The sequence below is a fragment of the Peromyscus maniculatus genome, chromosome 19 (genome assembly GCF_049852395.1).
Source record: "Peromyscus maniculatus bairdii isolate BWxNUB_F1_BW_parent chromosome 19, HU_Pman_BW_mat_3.1, whole genome shotgun sequence".
Classification (NCBI taxonomy): Eukaryota; Metazoa; Chordata; class Mammalia; order Rodentia; family Cricetidae; genus Peromyscus; species Peromyscus maniculatus.
The window spans coordinates 24,266,510-24,289,066 of NC_134870.1; the positions used below are offsets into that span (position 1 = coordinate 24,266,510).

General features: G+C 46.7%; 1 protein-coding gene across 1 annotated transcript in view; it reads right to left on the reverse strand.

Annotated features, from left to right (window-relative positions):
- Nucleotides 1-22,557, reverse strand: part of Reep5 (receptor accessory protein 5) — a 34,267-nt gene that overhangs the window by 5,955 nt on the left and 5,755 nt on the right. The window contains exon 3 of the mRNA XM_076554929.1: nucleotides 8,622-8,760. Within this exon, the coding sequence (XP_076411044.1) occupies nucleotides 8,622-8,760 (139 nt within the window). The remainder of the gene's footprint in view (nucleotides 1-8,621; nucleotides 8,761-22,557) is intronic.

Below are 22,557 nucleotides of genomic sequence, written 5' to 3' on the forward strand. Positions count from 1 at the left end.
GCCTGCAAGTATGTATTGCGACGTATGTTCACACCAAGTATGTATTGCGACGTATGTTCACACAGTGCCTACAGAGGTCAGATCCCTCTGGAAACAGACTTACGGGTGGCTGTAAGCCATCATGTGGGTGCTGGGAATCGAACCCGGGTCCTCTGGAGGAGCAGTCAGTGCTCTTCACTGTTGATCCATCTCTCCAGCCCCATAGTGTTTTTTTATCAGCTAGCAGTAGAGCAACAGTATCATCTAAAGTTCTCACTACTTATTAGTGGAACCCTCTGAAACGCCATCCACCTACAGAGACTCCAGCGGGCAGGGTCTCTTTTCTGCATGAATTAAGGCAGGACTAACGGATGGGTGGAGCCACATGTCTCCAGCTCTGTTCTCGATGTAATCACTGTGGAATACACAGCCAGAGACCCACTTGGTACTTCCTGGTACCCTTAGCCACTGTCTTGGGACAGTAAAATAATTACTGCTCTGTATCTACATTCTCAGCATTTTCCAGTTCTCATATTAAAAATAAGGTTAATTACCATTCAACTCTCAAGGCAATACCCAGCTACCAGCTTTCAAAACTCCACCTTAATCTATGTTAACTATTTCTCACACAGATGTGACCTCATTTTCCATCAAGCTCTCCTCCGAGTGCCCGATATAACTCTCCCAGAGGCGCACACAAGCCCACTCTTACCGACAGTTCAGACGAAAAACACATACTGCTTTAACTGGACCACTTCGACATCAGCACTGACACAATGAATCCACACGCCAACAGCCAGACTCCTGTCTGCGGCTCCAAAGCTAGTTGTAGGGGTACAACTGATAGTCAGGGACCATCCTGTCAGAATTTAAAGCTAACGCCAGAGAAAATGTATCTCGAGGGCTGGGGATGTAGCTCAATGACACAGCACTTGTCTAAAATGCACCAGGCCCAGGGTTCAACCCCCAGCAACACACACACACACACACACACAGAGAGAGAGAGAGAGAGAGAGAGAGAGAGAGAGAGAGAGAGAGAGAGAGAGAGAGAAAACGAACACGAATGCCTGGTTTTATGTATCAACTTTTCCTACTCTGCTACAATGAACTGGTCAGAAACCTAAGTCTACCATTTATGTTCTGATAACATGAAAATAGAAGAGAAACTGTCTGGAGAACCAAAGAGAAGAAATATGCTCAGAATACAATATGTACTTGTGTGAATGGCCTTATGTAAACCTGTATAATTAAGGTAGGAAGAAAATAAACACATAAATCTAGATTTTGGAAAGCCTTTGCCACAGAAAGGAGTCAGGTTAAATTTAAAATCAACTGTTCAAAAAAATAAAGAAAATAAAGTCAACTGTTCAAGCTGTGCACAAAAATTTGAGGTCACCTGAGCTACAGTAAAACCCTGTCTTTAGGGACATGTAAAACAAAAGTGACCGTTCTTCCTGAACCACAAATAAAATGACAAGGAGCAGAGAAGGGGTACGAGTTTGTATCCTACTAAAGCGTCCTATTTTTACTTCTGTCCTGTGATAACACAGTCTGACAAAAAGCAACTTAGGGAAGGCAAGGGTATGTTTCAGCTTCCAGGTCCTTCCCTGAGGGAAGGCAAGGCAGAGACTGTGGAGGAACATGCTTGCTGCTCACCACAGTCTCAAGTATAACTAGCTTTTTTACCCGGCCCAGGACCCGCTGCCCAGGGAATGGCACCCCCCACAGGTGGCCCGGGGTTGGCCTACAACAATCAGCAATCGAGACACTCCCCCAAGGCACGCCCACAGGTCAGTCAATTGAACCCCACTTCTCCGGTCACTCTAGATCGGGTCAAGTCCACACTCAACGCTAAGGAGGACCAAGTTAAAATGAGAAATAGTGGCTCTGGGGAGAGATGGCTCAGTACCTAAAGCACCTGACGTGGAAGTGTGAGGACAGGACTTGGCCCCTGGGACCCATGTGCAAAGCTGGGTGGGCTGTACTCCCTGTGCTCGGCAGGTGGAGACAGGCTTCCCCCAGAGCAAGCTGGCTAGCAGAACTGATGAGCTCTGGGTTCAGCAAGAGACTGAGCCTCAGTAAATGAAATAGGAAGCAATCAAGGAAAACACTGATATAAACTTCTGTCCTCCACACATTGTGCCCATATATGAGGACACGGGGACGGAGAAAGACGGACAGACGGACGGGGACACACACACACACACACACACACACACACACACACACACACACAGACACAGACACAGACACACGAAAAAGAAATGTTATCACGTTCTTCACCCACAAAAGGAAAAGCATCTTGTGCAACCCTCATGTACTGTGGACATTTCCTTGGGGTTATATTGTGAGGCCATCATTTTTCAATTCAACAAGAAACTCTCATGTTTGTTTTAATGACACACAGTTCACTGCAGCACATTACATGTCCAATTCCCTGTGCGCTCATCCACACCAGGGATTTTCAATCTTTAAACTGTCTGCCAGGCCAAGCTTGGTGACACACACCAGCGTTTACTCCTGTGGAATAATTCTCTTGCACACTGTGAAGATTTGTCACTTGAATTGGTTTAATAAAACACTGATTGGCCAGGAGCCAGGCAGGAAGTACAGGTGGGGTGACCAAACTAAGAATGCTGGGAAGAGGAAGGGTGGGGTCAGGAGTTGCCAAACACAGAGAAAACAAGATGAGAATGCTGTACTGAGAAAAGGTACCCAGCCATGTGGCTAAACATGATAAGAATTATGGGTTATTTTAAGTTAGTAATTAGTTAGTAATAAGCCTGAGCTACCAGCCGAGCATTTATAATTAAATATAAGCCTCTGTGTAGTAATTTGGGAATTGGCTGCTGGGTATTTGGGAATTGCTGCTGGGACAGAAACTTCTGCCTACAGTTTACTGCACAGCAAGTTCAAGGTCAGCCAAAGTCACAAGAGACTGTCTCAAAAAAAAAAAAATCTGACCTGGGAGGCAGAGCCAAGTGGATCATTGTGAGTTCGAGGCCAGCCTGGACTACCAAGTGAGTTCCAGGAAAGGCGCAAAGCTACACAGAGAAACCCTGTCTCGAAAAAAACAAAAACAAAAACAAAAAACAACAACAAAAAAAGACAAAAAACAAACAAACAAAAAACTGTCAATTTAGTGACTACAATATGAGGCTTTATTATTTTAAGTCCCTGAGTTGGTAGTTTTTGTCAACTAGACACAAACCTGGGAAGAGGGAATCTTTTAAACTATTTTTTATTTTGTTTTACGTGTCCAAGTGTTTTACCTATCTGTATGTCTATGCGTCATGTACGTGTCTGGTACTGGTGGAAGCCAGAAGAGGGCACTGGATCCCCTGGGACTGGAGTTATACACGGTTATGACCTGCCACATGGGTGCTGGGAATTGAACCCTGGTGCCTTTTCCAGAATAGCCAGTATTCTTATCTCTTCAGCCCCAGAAGAGGGAATCTTAATTGAGAAAATACCGCCACCAGATTGGTCTCTACACAATTCTGTGAGAATTTTCCTGATTAATAATCGATATGGGAGGGCGCAGCCTGCTGTGGGCTGTGTCCCCCAGGCAGGTAGTCCCAGGCTGGGTAAGAAAGCAGGCTGAGTGCTGTGGGACGGTCTGTATGTCAAATTGCTCTGATTGGTCAATAAATAAAACACTGATTGGCCAGTGGCCAGGCAGGAAGTAGGTGGGACAAGGAGAGAGGAGAATTCTGGGAAGCGGAAGGCTGAGGCAGAGAGACACTGCAGCCGCCGCCATGACCAGCAGCATGTGAAGACGCCGGTAAGCCACCAGCCACGTGGCAAGGTATAGATTTATGGAAATGGTTAATTTAAGATAAAAGAACAGTTAGCAAGAAGCCTGCCACGGCCATACAGTTTGTAAGCAATATAAGTCTCTGTGTTTACTTGGTTGGGTCTGAGCAGCTGTGGGACTGGCGGGTGACAAAGATTTGTCCTGACTGTGGGCCAGGCAGGAAAACTCTAGCAACAAATGGCGCCCAACGAGAGGGCAAGAGTTTCCACCTAAAACCTGAGAAAAGATTCTAAAACGGAGCTAGAAACAGCTTCCTAATTGTCTCTCTCAAATGAGCGGCAGCCTGCCGGTTTGAGCTACTGGCGGGTTCCTAGCGTGTGCGCTTGGTCTGCAGTAAGGCGGGAATGAGGCCTCTGCAAGTGGCACATTAAGCTGCGTGGTGGATTTAGCCTTTGCTAGTACAAAACAAAAAAAAGAGGTTTCTGGGCTACACGCTGCTTTGATAAGAAGCATAGACCCACTATTTCCAAGAGTTGATGGCTCCCAGAGCTGGCGGAAAACGTACCACCGCCATGTTGGGAAGCTGAAGTGGGCGGAGCCAGCAGCCGCAGCGCCGTTTCAGGCTTAAAAGGCTTCAGTTTAAAGCAATAGGCTCAAGGTAATATAAAAAATAAGCCACATAAAGATGGCTACCACACAGAGAATCTGGATTATGTTCTCTTTGATATTCGTAACTGAAGAAAAACATTTGATTGCAAAAGCTGTTGAGTTATGCCAAAATGTGTATTTTAAAGGTACCTTGACTTCAAAATTTGGATGTAAGGATATGTTGCTTTGGAAAAGAGGCTCTGCTTTTGTTTCCACAGAAAGCCAGAGGCTATGGATTTGTTCCAGATTAAGATACATCAGGTTTGACCAGCCAAGACCACCTGAAAGGTCTCCAGTGACACCATGGCCCAGATGATCCAACATCCAGAATTGTTTCAAGGCAACTGGCTCAGACGATACGGTCTCACGGACTACTCCATGATCCTAAAATTTTCTTTGTGTCCCCATAAGATACAGAGCCCCCCTCCAGCAGGAAGTAGTAAGAGAAGCTACGCCCAAATTCCCAAATATACCAAGCTGACTTTGGAGATGTGTAAAAGTTAAAACCTTCCTTTTAAAAAAAAAAGAAAGGGGAAGTGCTGTGGGACGGTCTGTATGTCAAATTGCTCTGATTGGTCAATAAATAAAACACTGATTGGCCAGTGGCCAGGCAGGAAGTAGGTGGGACAAGGAGAGAGGAGAATTCTGGGAAGCGGAAGGCTGAGGCAGAGAGACACTGCAGCTGCCGCCATGACCAGCAGCATGTGAAGACGCCGGTAAGCCACCAGCCACGTGGCAAGGTATAGATTTATGGAAATGGTTAATTTAAGATAAAAGAACAGTTAGCAAGAAGCCTGCCACGGCCATACAGTTTGTAAGCAATATAAGTCTCTGTGTTTACTTGGTTGGGTCTGAGCGGCTGTGGGACTGGCGGGTGACAAAGATTTGTCCTGACTGTGGGCAAAGCAGGAAAACTCTAGCTACAGCTGAGTAAGCTAGACAAGCAAGCCAAGGAAACAGCAGCCTTCCATGGCTTCTGCTTCAGCTCCTGCCTCCAGATTCCTGCCTCCAGATTCCTGCCTCGACTTCCCTCCACAATAGACTGACTGTAAGCTGTAAGACAAAGCTTTTCCTCTCCAGGCTGTTTCCGGACAGTGTTTTAACTAAGACACCCCAACCCCCATGTCACTGGGGAGGGTGATTCCCAGACACTCATACTTACATTTTTTTTCTTTTTGCTATATAGAAATTCTGCCTGTTTCTTTCTTTACAGAAATTTTTATGTATTTTGTATATCAGTTCCTTATTTGATATAAATGTTGTAAATATATCCTCCTGGTCTGTCATTATTTTGATGTAGTTTTTTGCTACCTGTTGTCATACAGAAATTGAGTTATTAAAATGTTTATTTTGGCCGGGTGTTGGTGGCGCACGCCTTTAATCCCAGCACTCGGGAAGCAGAGCCAGGAGGATCTTTGTGAGTTCGAGGCCAGCCTGGTCTACAGAGTGAGATCCAGGAAAGGCACAAAGCTACACAGAGAAACCCTGTGTCGAAAAACAAAACAAACAAAACAAAACAAAACAAAACAAAAAGTTAATTTTGTCAAATTTATCAAATCTTTTTTGGGACTTTTACATTTTTTCTTGTTTCCAGACCTCGAAGTTAAAAAAAAAAAAAAAAAAAAAAGGTGGGGGAGGGACCAACCAAAGATCATGATTTTCTCACTCCTCAGGATCTGGCAGATACAACTTTGAGGCATCTTTGATGTTGGGGAGGGGAAGATGGAGGGGGGAGTCACTCATTCACTGTTTCTTCTGCTGCCTCAGTCTCCCCAAGACAGAACGGACTCACCCACCCCAACTCTAGCATAAATGGGTGTGGCCTTTATTCCACAGCCAGAGTTTATGAATCCCTTGGAGGAAAATTGGTTTGCAGACCAAAATAATAAGACACTTGATGAGTACACTGTTTCTGAAGAAAAACAAGATAATCAACTACAGACTGTCAGGAGCGAAACCACAACTGAATGACACGGAATTTTACAGCGGACTGTTTCCAGCTCAAAGAAGTCAAACGGCTGTGCGAGCCTTGTGGCCAGAGCCCGAGAGCTGATGCGGGAACCTGGATGGAAGGAGAGACCAGACCCGACTCCTGGAGGTGTCTTGGGCTGTCACAAGTGTACACTCACACAAGTAAATTAAAATTAAAGTAAGAGCCTAGAATAAACAGCCAGGCTTGAAAATTATGATAGCTGAAATAAAAATCACAACACATGGTATTAATTGAAGAATGGTTGTAACTATGAGCAAATGTAAGAACTAGACAGACAGACAGGAAAGAGGGACATGTGGACAGATTTTTTTTTTTAAATAAAGGCTAAGATCAAATAGCAAAGAAAAACTATGTTTCTTATATCTCAAAATTAAAAATCAAGATAAAGGAGCTGGCAGGGTATCTCAGTGGTAGAGCACTCACCTAACCCGTGCAAACCCTGGTTCAACTCCCCACCCAGAAAAAAACAAAAACAAAAAAAGAAACTAAAGAATGAAAAGGGTGCCATTGGGTTGGAGAGATGGCTCAGGGGTTAAGAGCTCTGGCTGCTCTTCCAAAGGTCCTGAGTTCAATTCCCAGCACCCACATGGTGGCTCACAACCATCTGTAATGAGATCTGGTGCCCTCTTCTGGCCTGAAGGGATACATGCAGGCAGAACACTATATACATAATAAATAAATAAATCTTTAAAAAAAGAAAGAAAGAAAGAGAGAAAAGGGTGCCATTATCTAATCTCCCACACCCAAGCTTTCTTAGATTAAAAATGAAGTACGCGAATGGATATAAATAAAAATAAAAATGACTGTAAATGAGTTAAAGATATATGAGGAACAATGACCAGGTGTAAAGAAAACTCCGGGGGCGCTGCATGCCAACTATATGAGCAGACTGAAAGGCATTTTCAAAGTCATAATTCTGTAAGTGGAAACGATGGGGACATGGAAGGGTGTAGCATCAGGTAGGATGGGGGTCGGGGAGAAGAGACAATCATTTTTCAATGGGAATCAAGAGATACGTGTAAAATATAAAAAAGCGTGTAAAATATAAAAAAGCAACTAAACCAAGTATTATTTAGAGACATGGAGGTAAATGACAAAACTAAATTGCCATAAATGAGGTGAAAGTGAGCCTTTTTGTTTTTTAAAAATATTTATTCTTATTCTATGTATATGAGTGTTCAGCTTATGTGTGCCTGGTAACCATGGAGGCCAGAAGAGGCATCAGATCCCCTGGAACTGAAGATGCAGACTGTTGTGAGCAGCTGTGTGGGTGCTGGGAATCGAACCTGGATCCTCTGCAAGTGGAGCAAATGCTCTCAACCACTGAGCCATCTCTCCAGCTCCGACATGGTTGTTTTTAAGCAAAGTGCAGAATGGATTTTCTTTTCAAAACCTTTCAGAACGACTTGACCCTTTAAACTATGCCCCGAGTACTGCGCATTAAAATGACTACAAGTGAGAGGGACAGCCTAGAGTCCCTCACGGCCAGACACGGCACCTTCGCTAGCTTGCCAGCTCTGCACTCTGGGGCCCAGAGGCGTTAGGTACATGCCACCCACTGTCGAGAGCAGGGCCTCTTCCGTGGAAGACACGTGGGAAACCATCCGGGGAGAGGAATCCATATCCACGAAATGGACACCTTTCCCCCTCCTGTTCACTTCTGGTGCAAACCAGAAGCCCACAGAGATCCAGCTATGAGTTTCAGCTTCCTGTCCACTTCCCCAAATGTTGGCAGCTGGGCTTGTCCTGTGCCAAAAACAAGGTTTGGCAGGGCTGAGCTCTGACTACTACACCAGCCAAAGTTACCAAGATGACTTTCAGAAGCAACGGGACATTTTCTTCTCCAAGTCTATCATGGGAATGACATGGTTTCCCCCAAATAACGACTCCTGTCCTGCACTATGAATGCTGCAAACATGCTGACGTTTCTTTGCTGCGTCACACGTCACTGCATGAAGGTCAATGGCAACACTTGCGTCAAGTCACAGTGCTTCCAACCCCTGCAACTGCCCAACACACCTTTTGACACAAGCTGTCCCGGCTCTTCAAGGCCTCAAACAAAGGAAGGGAGGGAGAAAGGGAGCCATGAATGCTGCCTTCTCAGCTGTAATGGGAGACAAGAGCCCCGGCAGCCAACATTTAAGTCCCTGCTCCTACTATTCCTGGTACAGGGCCCGGAGACGGAGTCCGAGAGAGGCAAAGGAGACAGCCGTGGAGGCGACCGCCCATTAGAAGCCACTGTACCTTCAGCATGTAGTAGAAGGGAAACCAGGACAGGAAGAGGTCCGAGAAGAATTCGGCAATGCTGAACACGCCGTACACCACCCAGTAAGTCAGCCACTGGGTGTCATCGTCTTTGTTGGGACTCTCGATGGCTTTCATTCTGAAAAGCAACGCAAAAGAAAATACGTTGTGAATCAGTGAGATTCATTATTCCTTCACGGCCTGTTCTCCAACATCAGGCAGATGGATCAACTGTGGCAAACTTCACCTCCAGCTCTCAGGGGCCAGAGGCAGGAGGATCTCTGAGTTCCAGGCCAGCCTGGGCTACATAACGAGACACTGTCAAAAACAATAAAAATAAATAGAACCTCCACAACAGCTCCTGGGATACCTTTTTGGTTTGGTTTTGTCTTTTAGAGAAAGACACTGTAGCTTAGAGAGGAGAAACAGCATGTGTTACAAGTAGCGGAGATGGGTCTGTACCTGGACCACCTCCAAAGCCAGTGTTTACTGTAACCTGCCATTCTCTTCATTAGACACTGGACAGCACCTAGCAAGATGTCTGCACAAGGTGGACATTTAATATTTACTAATTAACGTAGTACAATGGGAGGTTTGCAACCTTGCTTTGGGAAGATACCACTGAGATTTTGTCCTGGACTAGAAAAAGCCACAGCCCACAAATTGGTCACAGAGCAGAAAGAGTAGAGAAAAGGTCACAGTCTCAAAGTCTAAATCCCCAGGAGACCAGTCTGTCCTCCCCTCCTTACTTGGGCAGGGGAGGGTTCCATCAGAACTGAAAGGGTGAGGGTCGGAGTTGGTGTTCCAGGCCGCTGACTCACAAACCTAGAGGATGACCGTCTACACCACCTGCAGCACTTGGTAAAACAGCACTACCGTACCTACTCATTTCTAAGAAACCCCCAGTAGTTCTGCAGAATATTTAACTACATAAACTATGTGTTACATTTGTTTCTGCTGCCTTCCTTAGCGATGTACAGATGTGTTACATTCCTGTGTGCTGTATCTGTTTAATTATGTAAAGATGAGTTGCATTTGCTTCACCTTGCTGGCCTAAGGCACCCGATTGGTCTAATAGAGCTGAATGGCCAACAGCTAGGCACACAGGGACTGGGGGGAGGGGGATGGCAGACAGAGAGAGTAAGTAGGAGGGGAAATCTAGACCTGGAAAAGAGGAGAGAAAAAGAGAGAAAGAGAGGGGCATGCCCGGACAAGAAGCCAGGCAGCCGCCAGCCGGCCACAAGAAACAGTGAAAGTATGATACACAGAAGGAAGGTCAAAAGCCTGAGGCAAAAGGTAGACAGAGAGAACCAGGTTAACTTAAGTTAAAAGAGCTGGCCAGAATGAGCTAAGCTAAGGCTGAGCATTCATAAGCAGTAAGTCTCCGCGTCATGACTTGGGAGCTGGTCAGTGGCCAGAAAGAAAAATCCTGGTCCACGGTAGCCCAAGTGGTTTCCCAGGGGCTGCGCTGGAGGACAGTCACCTTTCCCAGCACTGAGTAGACCGAGAGAAAGGTACACAGAAGACACTCCTGAAGAGAACTTACAGCTGCAATAAACCCATCCACCAGCCCGGAATGCACACCTGAACACTCAAGTGTGTAAGGAACTTGAGACTCATTTAAAACCGTTCACCAAGATTTTAACAACTACATCTAAAAGCCCTCTATTTGCTTTGCTGGAGCCAAGTCTCTGGTTCTTTTCAGTTTCCAGCTAAACTCCAGAGGAGTTCTGGAACAATCCAGAAGCCCCTGGCAATGACTGCGGCTCTCTGCGCCGGCCTGGCTTCATTGGAAGAGGCAGACACCGATCCTGAGCTCTGAACTCCTAAAGAAAATACAGACTCTCCTGGACACACTGTGGTCCCTCAGGTCCACTACTCTCTGCAGGTCTACACTACCAATTCTACCACTGACCCAAAGCCTGACCACCTCTGCTCGGCACTGCGGCCTCTTTCTTCTCTGTCCTGAGCCACTTACCATGGAGGAATGGAGCACCTCTTCCCTAGAGCAGACGCAAGGGAGAAGGGGGGCTGGGTGAATGACAGGCAGAGCTACCGTGGGAAAGACGGCTCGCTGCTGGGGGGGGGGGGGGTTCGGCAATTCTACAAATTCATGGGGAATAAGGAACAACAAATGTTGAGTTGGAGGCACCTCAGAGATGAATTAACTAAAATTCTCCATTTTAAAATTTTTATCTTTTTGGTATTTTCAGACAGGTTTTCGTGTAGTCCAGGCTGGCTCCAAATTTGCTACACAGCTGAGGCTGGCCTTGGACTGCTCATCCTCCTGCCTCTGCGTCCCAAGTGCTGGGATTGTAGGAATGCACTGGCACACCTGGCCATGCTAGAGTGTGTGTGTGTGTGTATGTGTGTGTGTGTGTGTGTGTGTGTGTGTGTGTGTGTGTGTGTGTGTGAACAAGGAGGTCAAAGAGGACAGAGTGGTATCAAAATGCATTCTAAATCATTAAGAAATTATAGGGGCTCCACACAACACATTTTTAAAGGGGGAATGGTCTAAACACATTTTTAATATTCTGACACCTTTATAAAGGACAACAAAGATGTCCTAGATACATTGCTAAGTATAAAAACATTCTAATTTTGTGTTAAAACGAAATAGGCAAACAGATAAAAGACATGTTTGTGTGCGCTGACAGACCAAGACAGGTGTCCAGAAAGCTTAAGTATAAATCAGTCCTGAGTATCGGGGTCTCTGTAATGAGCAGGATGAAGGGGCAGAGGAGAGTTCTATCTAAAAACCCTGAGCTGCACACTGTAACTACTGCTTCCTATGAGGCCAGTTCTCTCCGGAGCTTTGCTAGAAACACTGAAGTGAACATCCTCATGTAATTCTCTCTTGAGGAAAGAGCTAATAGATTTCCTTATAAACAGTCTTCTCTAACAATGTCACAGTCTGTGCTTTGGGGATTAAAAGCCTTCGATACACACACAGAAACAGGAGAGACGAAAAGCCCATCGGATTAAATGGACTCATCTGAACTTCCTACTTGAACAAAATGAACTATCAAAACTTACTCTAAGTCAGGGTAACCGGACACCACTTGACCACCCTGCCCACACCACCCATTCAAACCTGGGGCGGGTATTCATTCTCCCTGGGCTTTCGCTTGCTATCTGCCAAGTGATACACCTTACTGTGTTGCTGTGACAATTACAGTGCTTAGTATATGTAATGCATTTGTAACACTGAATGGAACAGAATAAATATGTCCGTAGTAGGCAATAATTATAGTACGGTAATGCTTGCTAGTACTCCTAGGGAGGTGAGCAGTCAGAGGCAGAAAAAGACCACTAGTTCTCTGACTAAGAGCTGGTAGAGGAATGTGATCAGTTAAGAAGGCTAAAAGGATAATGGAGAATTATAGATGGATTTTAATTATACCCCCAATCCTCTGTGCTCTAAGAATAAAGAGTTAGCCGAAATTCCCAAAGTCCTGTTTGCAGGTTAGTAGAGACATTTGGATACCGGTGAAACATTCTTTGGGCCAACCCTGGAAGAAACACTGGGAAGATTGACTTTCTTGGGCACTGAACTGGTCCTATGCCCACGGGGCACTCCTGAGTCTCTGCCAGCCCACAGGGGCTCAACAGTTGGAGCTGGCTGACTCCCTCCTTGCTGGCCCACCTACTGTTCACAGCTCCACAGCTGGGTTTGTTTGCTTGTTGAGACAAAGCTGAGAACTGAGGATGTTCCAAGGGCAGCACCAAACACACAGGAAGAAAACCAGAGCTGAGATGGTCCTGAGCCACCCACCCCTCTCCCTCCCAAGCCAAACGTCACCAAGAGAGCAGAGAGCGCTCCCTGGTGCAGACTGACCAGGCTGCAAGTCTCGGTGATAAAGAGGTATCCATCTGGGTGTGGCTGAAACACTCTGCTCTGGTGGGGATGCTGGCAGGAAAGGGACAGGGGCATGCGGGCATTTCTTGTTTTTTGTTTTTTTTTTTTTTGCTATGGGTCTATAATTACTCTTAAAAAACCGGCTACTTAGGGCTGGAGAGATGGCTCAGTGGTTAAGAGTACTGCTCGTTCTTCCAGAGGTCCTGAGTTCAATTCCCAGCAACCACATGGCTCATGACCATCTGTAATGAGGTTTGATGCCCTCTTCTGACCTGCAGGTATACCTGCAGACAGAACACTGTATATATAATTAATAAATCTTTAAAAAAAAAAAAACAGGCTACTTAAAAAGAAAATTCTGTTTACAAATTAGGCATTTTGTAGTATCAGATTTTAAAAATTCTTACATTGCTATTATACCATTTTTGTTTGGGATTTTGGGGTAAGTGCTGTTTACTTTCTTTGTTACTGTTTTGTTTGTTTTCCAAGACAGGTTTCTCTGCACAGCCCTGGCTGTCCTGGAACTCTCTTGTGTAGACCAGGCTGGCCTCGAACTCAGATCCGCCTGTCTCTGCCTCCAAGTGCTGGGATTAAAGGTGTGCACCACCCAGCAACTTTTTCTTTTTTCTTTTTTGTCTGCATTTTTAATAATGGTAAAATTATTTGTGTTTCAAAGTACTGTTCTAAAATAAGTTTCTAATAGATTTATTACCAGTACATGTTTGATTTGCATACCTACTTTACAAACCTATATCCTTGGCTTTGTTTGTTTAGAGACATGGTCTCCGTGTAGCTCTAGCTGGCCTGAACTCCATATGTAGACCACAATGGCCTTGAACTCACAGAGATCTGCCTGTCTCTGTGCTTACATACCTATATACTTAGGATGCTATAAAATGTCTTGGGTCAGGCTGGGCAGAGGCAGGCATCCGAGTTTGAGGCCAGCCTGGTCTACAAAGAGTTCCAGAACAGCAAGGATTATACAGAGAAATCCTGTCTCGAAAAATAAATAAGTCTTGGGTCAAAAGGTGTAACAAGCAGAAAAAGTTTTAAAAGTACCAGGTGCCGGATCGATGGCTCAGCAGTTGAGAGCGCTTACTGGTCTTGCAGCTACACGACGTCACAACCATCTGTAACTCCAAGTGATGGACACCCTCTTCAGGCCTCCCTGGACACCACCAAGCACGCAAGTGGTGTACATATGGGCATGCAGGCACTCATACACATAAATTTTTGTTGTTGTTGTTTTTTGAGACAGGGTTTCTTTGTGTAACAGTTCTGGCTGTCCTGGAACTCACTCTGTAGCTCAGGCTGGTCTTGAACTCACAGAGTTCCACCTGCCTCTGCCTGCTGGGCATTGGGATTAAAAGTGTGTGCCCCCACACCATAGGTTACTGTTTGAAAAGAGAGTGTGCTTACTGGACAACTCAGGAGTTAGGAAGGGAACTCACTTCCTCTCTCTCACTGCTCATGTTCAACACCGTGTTAGAAAAAGGAAAACATAACAATGCTGGGTCAGGTCCGTGAGGGCGCACACTTGTAAGCCCAGTACTTGGGAGTCTGAAGCGGAAAAACGGGATTTGGGCCACAAAACCCACAGGACAACTTTCAAAGGCATAAAAACACAGTGAAGCCAAAGGGTGGGCACAGGGCTATAATCCAGCACTTGGGAGTCTGAGGTGAAGAGTTATACCTGGAATGCAAGAATTACACAGCAACTTGGTGAGATCTCAAGGCTGTTAGAGCCTATGTGGTGGGTCAGTGAGTCCAAGAGCTGGCTGCCTGGCCTGAGTTTAAACTCTGGAGCCCACATAACAGAGTGAAAGAGCTGACTGCTACAGGATGTACTGACTTCCACTTGTGCGCGCGCGCGCGCACACACACACACACACACACACACACACACACACACACGCACACACGCACACACACACATACACAGAGAGAGATAAATAAATGTTTAAAATGTAATGTAAAGCAAGGAACGCCGATGGGTGGGGAGGGCCTGAGGATCCAGGCCAGATTCAGCAACATACTGAATTCAAGTTAACCTGGGCTGGATGAAAAACCTGTTTCAAAAAACTTTGTAAGTGGAAAATGTAATTTAGTGATTTTAAAAAAGCATTTATTTATTTACTTATCTATTTCTTTTACATACTGTGTGTGAGTAGGTCAAGGTCACTGTCTCACCTGAGTTCCAGGAATTAATAAACTCCCCCCTTCCCTCCCCACCCCAGTCTTTTTTTTTTTTTTTTTTTTTTTTTTTTTTGAGACAGGGTTCCTCTGTGTAGCTTTGTGCCTTTCCTGGAACTCGCTTTGGAGACCAGGCTGGCCTCGAACTCACAGAGATCCGCCTGCCTCTGCCTCCCGAGTGCTGGGATTAAAGGCGTGTGCCACCACCGCCCGGCCCCACCCCAGTCTTTAGAGACAGGGTTCAGCTCTGTAGCCTGGGCTGGGCTGGAACCTGAGACTTTCTCACCGCAGCGTCCACAGGTGTGTGCCACCACCTTTTTTTTAAAGATCGGGTCTCATGTAGCCCAGGCTGGCCTTAAACGTGACATGTAACCGAGGCTCTCTCTGAACTGATCTCCCACCGAGCCCTATCTCTTAGGCTGTGACTGCAGGTGTGTGCGGTCACAGCTGGTTCTGTTTCAGCTGTTCTGAGGAAGACGGAGCACATCTTTTCCTCTGTGTACGCACCTGTGACTGACTATCTGCGGCCGGTCTCTAACTGGCAGAGGGAGCTCGCGTGTGGAATGGCGGTCACTGCACCGTCAAACCTTCACAGCAATGCTGCTGCTGCTGCTGCTGCTGCATCAGAAATTCTAACAGTCCCAAGCCCCTCAGGCCAGTGAAGACTCTCAAACGCGTGGCAGACACTGTTCCTTCCTCCCTACTTGGGAACCATCCCTTCGTGGCACACTCACAGCACTGTGACTGGGGAAGCCAGGCCCAGGAGATGAATCAGGGCCTCGACCCACCGTGGTGACCCCAGTGCCTTTGCTTGACCATCCCGAGACGCCTAACAGCTAGGGGGTTCAGGCGGCACAGCCGTGACCAGTGACACGGGGAGGAACTTATGTCTAACGACATAAGGACACATTTTCTAAGATGGTCTCTTTTTCCGGCTTCCCGACCAGATGTGGCTCTCAGGTGCAGCATCTGCCTAGCATGTATGTGCGAGGCTCTGGCGCTGCACTCCACCCCAGCATCACAAACAAATCACAACCGAAACCAAAGCAGAGGCAATGAGGAGGACCCCTGCTCCCGCCCCAGACTACCAACGTCTGCACTCCGTGCGCCCTCCACTCGGACCCGGTCTGCTCTTGGTCAGCACCCCACATTTCCAGGTTCACACGCCAACTGCGCAGCCTATTCACCTCCTCCATGCCGAGGTCTCCCTTCGGGACAAGTCTCCCAGAGTAAGACACAGCGCTTGCAGCACAAGCAGGAGCCAGGGGGTGTCGTTTAGTGGCGTCCCACTGGCAGGGCACACACAGGCCCCGGTCTGAGCCCAGCACAAGGCAGAAGTTAAGCAATTTTAAATTACAGTAAATAACGTATGAATTAATGCTGCTCAACTTTTATCCAGTATTTCAGATTATAAAAATGCTATTATTCACATCATTAACAAAGTAAAACTAGCACACAGGAAAAGAAGCTATGGGAAGAAAGGGCATGTTCTGTCTGAAGTATCTGTATAGTTGTAGTTACTGAAACTTTCTTCATCTACCAATTCCCTTTCCTTGGGACAGACAATACATTCTCTTAAATATAGCTACCAATTAGGCACTTTACTTTTTAAAATTACATGTATTTAGCGCGTGCGTGTGTGCGTGCATATACCACAGCACACATGTGAAGGTCAGAGGACAATTTGCAGGAGTTGGCTTCCTCCTTCTACCATATTGGTGCCGGGGTTGAATTCAGGTTGTCAGGCTTGGGGGTAAGGGCCTCTACCCGCTAAATTATCTCCATGTCCCACGTTTAACAACACCTTAGGTCTTTCAGACTAAAGGTTATTCCTGCCCAGTGTGTACATCAACATCCCCTCATGTCATTAAACTGAAAAATGTCAGCTTCCTATGCTCGGGGGAGTACCTGTGAGCACGCACGCACGTTCTCCCTATGGACTACACATGATGAAAGGTAAAGGAGACACAGGAGACGAATCTAAAAGCCCACGTATTTCAGTGCTGTCCAGTCCCATGTCCTGCATGCCACACGACATGCTGGAGAAGCACTTATCAACGGGCTACACTGACGGCTTGATCTTCTTTACTTTGATATACTTTTTCTTAGAATAGTAAATAAGATCTCCAGTTTGTTTGATTTTTTTTATCCCCTCCATTAAATCTGTACTATGTGAATAGTGTGAACTGGGTAGCCCACCTCAGAATACCAGTTGTACCTGACACTGGGATAAGGCCCTAAATGACTCTCAGTGACCTAAAATCAATTTCTAAAAAGTTTCAGAGCCAGTGTGGTGGTACAAGCATGTGGCACCCAGTAGGCTGGGATGAAAAGACCCTGAATTCAAAGCCAGTCTGTACGAAGGAGTGACACCCAAAATAAAGGCTAACGTCTTCCTAATAATTAGCCTGTACGTGTGTTGGCGGGAGAGGAGTCTGTCAGAGAGGCAGATTACAGAAAACAAGTGTCAGTGCAAACAAAAGCTATGTGAGAAAAGGACTAAAGCTCTCTTTGTTGTGCCTCCTATATGGTAGTCCGCAGAAGGATGAAGCTGAGCATCTCCTTCCTACCGGCTGTCAGAAACATGTTAAGGTGGATGATGAATGAGAAGCCCTGGCCACGGAGCTGGGGGTGCTCTGGGTGAAGAATGGAAGGGCCATGTGATCCAAATCTGTGATGGGAACGACAAACAAGGCATTTGACCCTCAGCAGAGGGCGCCTGCTGTGAGTCAGGGGCATTCTTGCTACAGACCAAGAAGAACCAGAGAGAGGAAGCCCCCATCTGCTCAGGATACACTGTGGGTGCCAATCTGAGCGTTCTCAACCAGGTTCTCACAAGAGGGGGTGTATTTCTGACTGACAGATACTACTGTGGCTCAGTAGTCCCAAAGGAGCTAGCAGAATCTGAAAGCTTTCAACCTCTCTAAAGAAGGTGATGTCCAACAACATGCTGTGAGAAAGCCCTTAAGAGAGACGGTAAGAAGCCCAGGACCAAAGCACGCAGGAATCAGCGTCTTATTACTCCACGTGTCCACTAACACAAACATGGACGCATCGCTCTGAAGGCCCTGGAGAAACAATGCTCTACAGAAAACATGGCGAAGGCTGCAGAACATGGCTGACTTTTGGCGAGGATGCAGGAAGCCAAAGAACCCCACCAGGAACAGGTTACCGCTGAGAGCTTCTACTGAGTCTGAGTCCGGTCAGAAATAAGTCTTGACCAGTGGAAAATAAATGATCAGACTAGGAGTCCCCGCCCCGAAGAAGAAGAAAAGAAAGTGGATTTAAAGTCCAAACCTTGTCTGTCCAGGTTAGTTTACATGGACTGCCTGGGGACAATCTGTTCACTGAACCAAGGCAGAAAAAAACTACAAGTCACCAACTCACAACACTGAAGAATCAAACGTCACAGTTCTTTTCATCTTTGAATAAGGATGCTTTTTAGCAGATGGTTTAAGCATGGGGGAAATGACAAGAAATAACAAAAATAAGTAAAGAGAAAAGGAAAGAAAGAAAATAGCATTTGGGAATGCTCGTAATTCTTAAATTGTCTAAGTTCCATGAGGTAAAGTTGGGAAATCCCAAGGATGACTAAGTCAGTTTTCCCTTGTACGCTAGTAAAAAAACGACCCTGAATTCAGCCCTTACAGAATGCCCGCTCCCGTGGCTCTTTACACATAAGAACACTGAGTTTTATAAACGTAAGCTGGAGTCCAGCAAGATGGCTGGGGTGGCAAAGCCAGACAACCCGAGGTCCGTCCCCTGTAGCCACCCACGTGTGAAATAGCGCTCCTGACTGTCACCCCAGCCCCACCCACAAGATGGAGGTGCAAACAGCACAGTCAGATTGCTAGCTGCCCACATACAACACCCTGTCGGAAACCAGAGAAACTGCCACAAAACAGGGTCTGAGGGGAGGAGGCTGGAGAGACGGCTCAATGGCTAAGAGCTCTTCCTGCTCTTGCAGAGGACCTGGACGAGTCCAGCATCTACACCAGGTGGTTGTCCTGGAACTGGCTTTGTATCCCAGGCTGGCCTCCAACTCACAGAGTCTGCCTGCCTCTGCCTCCCAAGTGCTGGGACTGCTGGGACTAAAGGCGTGTGCCACCACCACCAAGGTCTCTCTTTGCTATTGTTTTTTGTTGTTTTGTTTCCAGTGAAGAACCTATGTGTTTTCAAAGCAAGAGATAAGACCGAGAACAAGAAAGGCTAACAACAGAATGAGTCATACAATACAACTAACTAACTTACTTACTATTTATACTATGTACCACACACCAAACAAAACAATATAAATGAGATGAGTAGTAGTTAGTAAGTGCCTTACCTGTGTGAAACTATCTTCTTGGGTAACTATACAAAACAATGAAAAATGTGACTTGTTCCTTTAATCTTTAAAATTCTTATGACTTGTTGTTTAGGGGGTGTGTGTGTGCTACAGTGCACATGTGAGGGTCAGAACACAAAGGTCTGCTCTCTCCTCCTACCACGTGGGTTGCAGGGATTGAACTCAGGTCACCAGACTTGGAGGCAGGTGCCTTTATCTGCTTTTTAATACTCTCCCCTAAAGGCTCCAATGGCCAACTTAATGATTCCCACACTGTGTAAGTGAGTCCACAGCAACTCCTACCAGTACCACCATTGTCAATACAGCCAAAGGCTTTACAACTAAATATCTGTGTCAAGTATGGTATCATAACGTTTAACTTCAGCCAAGTAGGATGGTGCATGCCTAAAGTCCCAGGATAGAAGAGCAGAGGCCGGGGATAATGAGTTCTAGACCAGTCCCGATCACTTATTGAGACTGGTCTCAAAAAGCCAGGTCTGTCAACAGTAGAGTGTGCATGCACAGCGGGAGGCCCTGGGTGCATCCCCAGCGCTGTGGTAAATTAAAGCTACATGACAGGTAACCGACAGAAGTTAATAGTAATTTTAGCTCGTGTTCACAAAACACAGCTAATGCCTCCATGTGCAGGTATGGACAGGGGGGACCTTCTCTGAGAGATAGGGGGACATTCTGCACAGAGCTAATGTGTTCACAGAGCTGATTAAATAAAAGAGTTAACATAGTTCAATTTTCTTCACTACATAAGGTCACTGCATGAAGCTACAGGACACGTGGAAGGGCCACATGGGAAGCATCTAACTAAAATCCAGATTAGGGAGCCAGACTCCCAGGGCTGGCTCACCAGTTCCCACCCACTGACTGCAAAGCTGTGATCCAGGTACTGTTACTTCCGCCCCACCTGTAAAAGTGGGAATTACCATAGCATTTACATAACAGGATTGTTATGAACATAAATGAGCCATACCTGTAAAGCCCTTAGACAAAGATACATGCAATTTTCAGCTAAATAAAATGGTACACAAGTGTCCAGCATCTTTGTGAAGACAAATTCTTGGGGCTGGAGAGATGGTTCAGCAGTTAGGAGCTCATATTGCTCTTGCAGAGGATCAGAGTTCAATTTCTAGCCCCCTCAGATGGCTCCCAGCCACCTGAGACTCCAGCTTCAGGTGGTCCAACACCTCTGGCCTCTTCGGACACCCACTCATGTTCACATACCGCCCCCCCCACAGACACACAATTTAAAATAATAAAAACAAATCTTTTCAGGAAAAAAAAAAAAACCCATCTTTTTCTTTTTTGAGAGATGGTCTCACCCTGGCTGGCTTAGAATTCACTATATAGAACAGGATGGCCTTGGACTCACAGAGCTCTGCCTGCCTCTGCCTTCACGGTGCTACAATAAAAGGAATATGCCACCATGCCCAGAAAAAGTAAAATTCTTTATACTGGTGCCTCATTTAAACTGAGCCGGAGAACATTCAAAACACAAAGTAACGTGTCTCTGAGGTGGAAGTAAGATTTCATAACTTTTAAATACAGATGCCATAGTGATGAACTGTAAACATGTTTACAGTCTGGAAGATTAGCACTAACATGCCTAAAGGTGCTCTTACATTCCTGTGTAGTAGCTGGCTCAGGATCAAGCCTGGCCACTGTATAACCTTGGGAAACACGGCATCTCTATCTCCTTCTCTCTGTGCGTGTGTGTGTGTGTGTGTGTGTGTGTGTGTGTGTGTGTGTGTGTGCGCGCGTGCGTGCGCGGCCATCCCTGGACTGTCATTTCTCTTTCCTCAACTTCCTTCTTTGGTTTTTTTCTCTGGGGTCAAGCAGAGTCTCAGGCTGGCCTCGAACTTGCCATGCAGCTGAGCAGAACCTTGAACTCCTGATATTCCGCCTCCATTTTCTAAGTGCTAGATGACAGGTGTGTGCTGCCTGTGCTGACCACAGAATGTCATTTCAAACCAAAAGGAGCTGTGGATCAGCGCAGTGCAGTGTGCTTTAGAAGCACAAGGCCTGTGCTCAGCCCCTTACCCTACAGAAACAAACTGAAACTCACCCAACACTAAAGGACCGTGATAGGTGCTGACCTCTCAGGCTGAATTCTGACAACTGTGGGAAGGCAGCAGCCTCGTTTTCCTAAGCACATATGAAATAGACGGAGAGGAAGACATAGATGTTTGTGCAGAATTTTAAACCAAAAGCTTTCTGAGTAGGGCAGAAGAGCAGCCCGCCCCTTTCTTCTCACTGCAGGGCAGGAATAGGAAGAGAAAACCAAGCCGTTAGACTCTGCCTCACACTTCCACCTGTACAAAGAAGCAGGGACAGGGTTTGTGCCCCTGGCTGAACTAGCACCGAACCGGCCACACTGCCCAAGGGGCCCCACAGGTCTCGGGCACGGGCTTTGTGTCTGAAGGTGCAGAGTGCCGTTCTCTGCTGGTCTCAGGGCCTCTTAACTGAGCACTGCCATTAAAGGCAGGGCCGTACTGAGTCACAAAAGCCGCAAAGCGCACATTTCCACCTTGTGAAATGCCCAGAGCAGATCCACTGGGACAGAATGTCAGCTAACGGCCCCCAGGAGTTCAGAGGGGAGACAGGGGAATGACTGCTAATGATGTGCTTTTAGGGGTGACAAAATGTTTCGAATTAGACAGTAGAGACATCTGCACAGGTCTGTGGACATGCTGGCCCCTGAAGTGTACACTGGCTTATGGGGGAAGATGTGGGTCCATCCTTATAAGAGGGAATGGGAGGAAGGAAATCTGTCAACAGTTCATGGTAACAGAAAGGACTAGAACTGGCTGTCAGATGCCTCCCCAGGGCAGCCGAAGTATACAGGAACACAGACGTTAGGGAGCTCCAAGACCTGGACACAGAACAACAGAATGACCACTGGAAGGGGGCCTGGGGGAGGGCACCGGCTCCCCAATACACCACTGTTTCCACGCTCCAGCATCAGGGAGTCCTGCCCTGGGGCCAGATGCACCTGAGCCTCGCCCATGAATTTCTCAAGGGGGTGAGTAATGGAAAAAGGCAGGAGGCCAAATGAGCTTTCCAAATTTCATCTCCACACCCTGCAATCTCTAGGCCCAATACTGACCTTTCGATGCCACTGCTCTGCCCCTTCCTGTAAGGGCACCGGGGAGGAGAAGCAGGAACAAAGCCGAGAGGCAAGGAAAGAGGGAAATAAATTCTGGCAGACCTTCAGCAAGATCACCAATCCAGGGGGCTCAGCAGCCATTTACATTCTACCTGGGAAGTCCTATCATGTGACCCCTTATTTCAACCCTCTCTGGCACAATCAGCAAAATACAGCCATCGGGGGTGAAAGGCCACTTCACTCATGGTCAGCTTTGCCCGCTGCAGACCAGCAGCCCTTGGGAACCTCCCTCGGCCTTCTTCCCGCTCAGGCTGCTGCTGCCTCAGGGATGGCCCGCTCGGCTTCCTCTGCCAGGCTGGCTCCAGCTTGTTCCTAAGGTCTTACACAGCACTGCGGATAAACGTCCAGAGAGCCTCTCCTGTTCCCCTTGACCCCACGG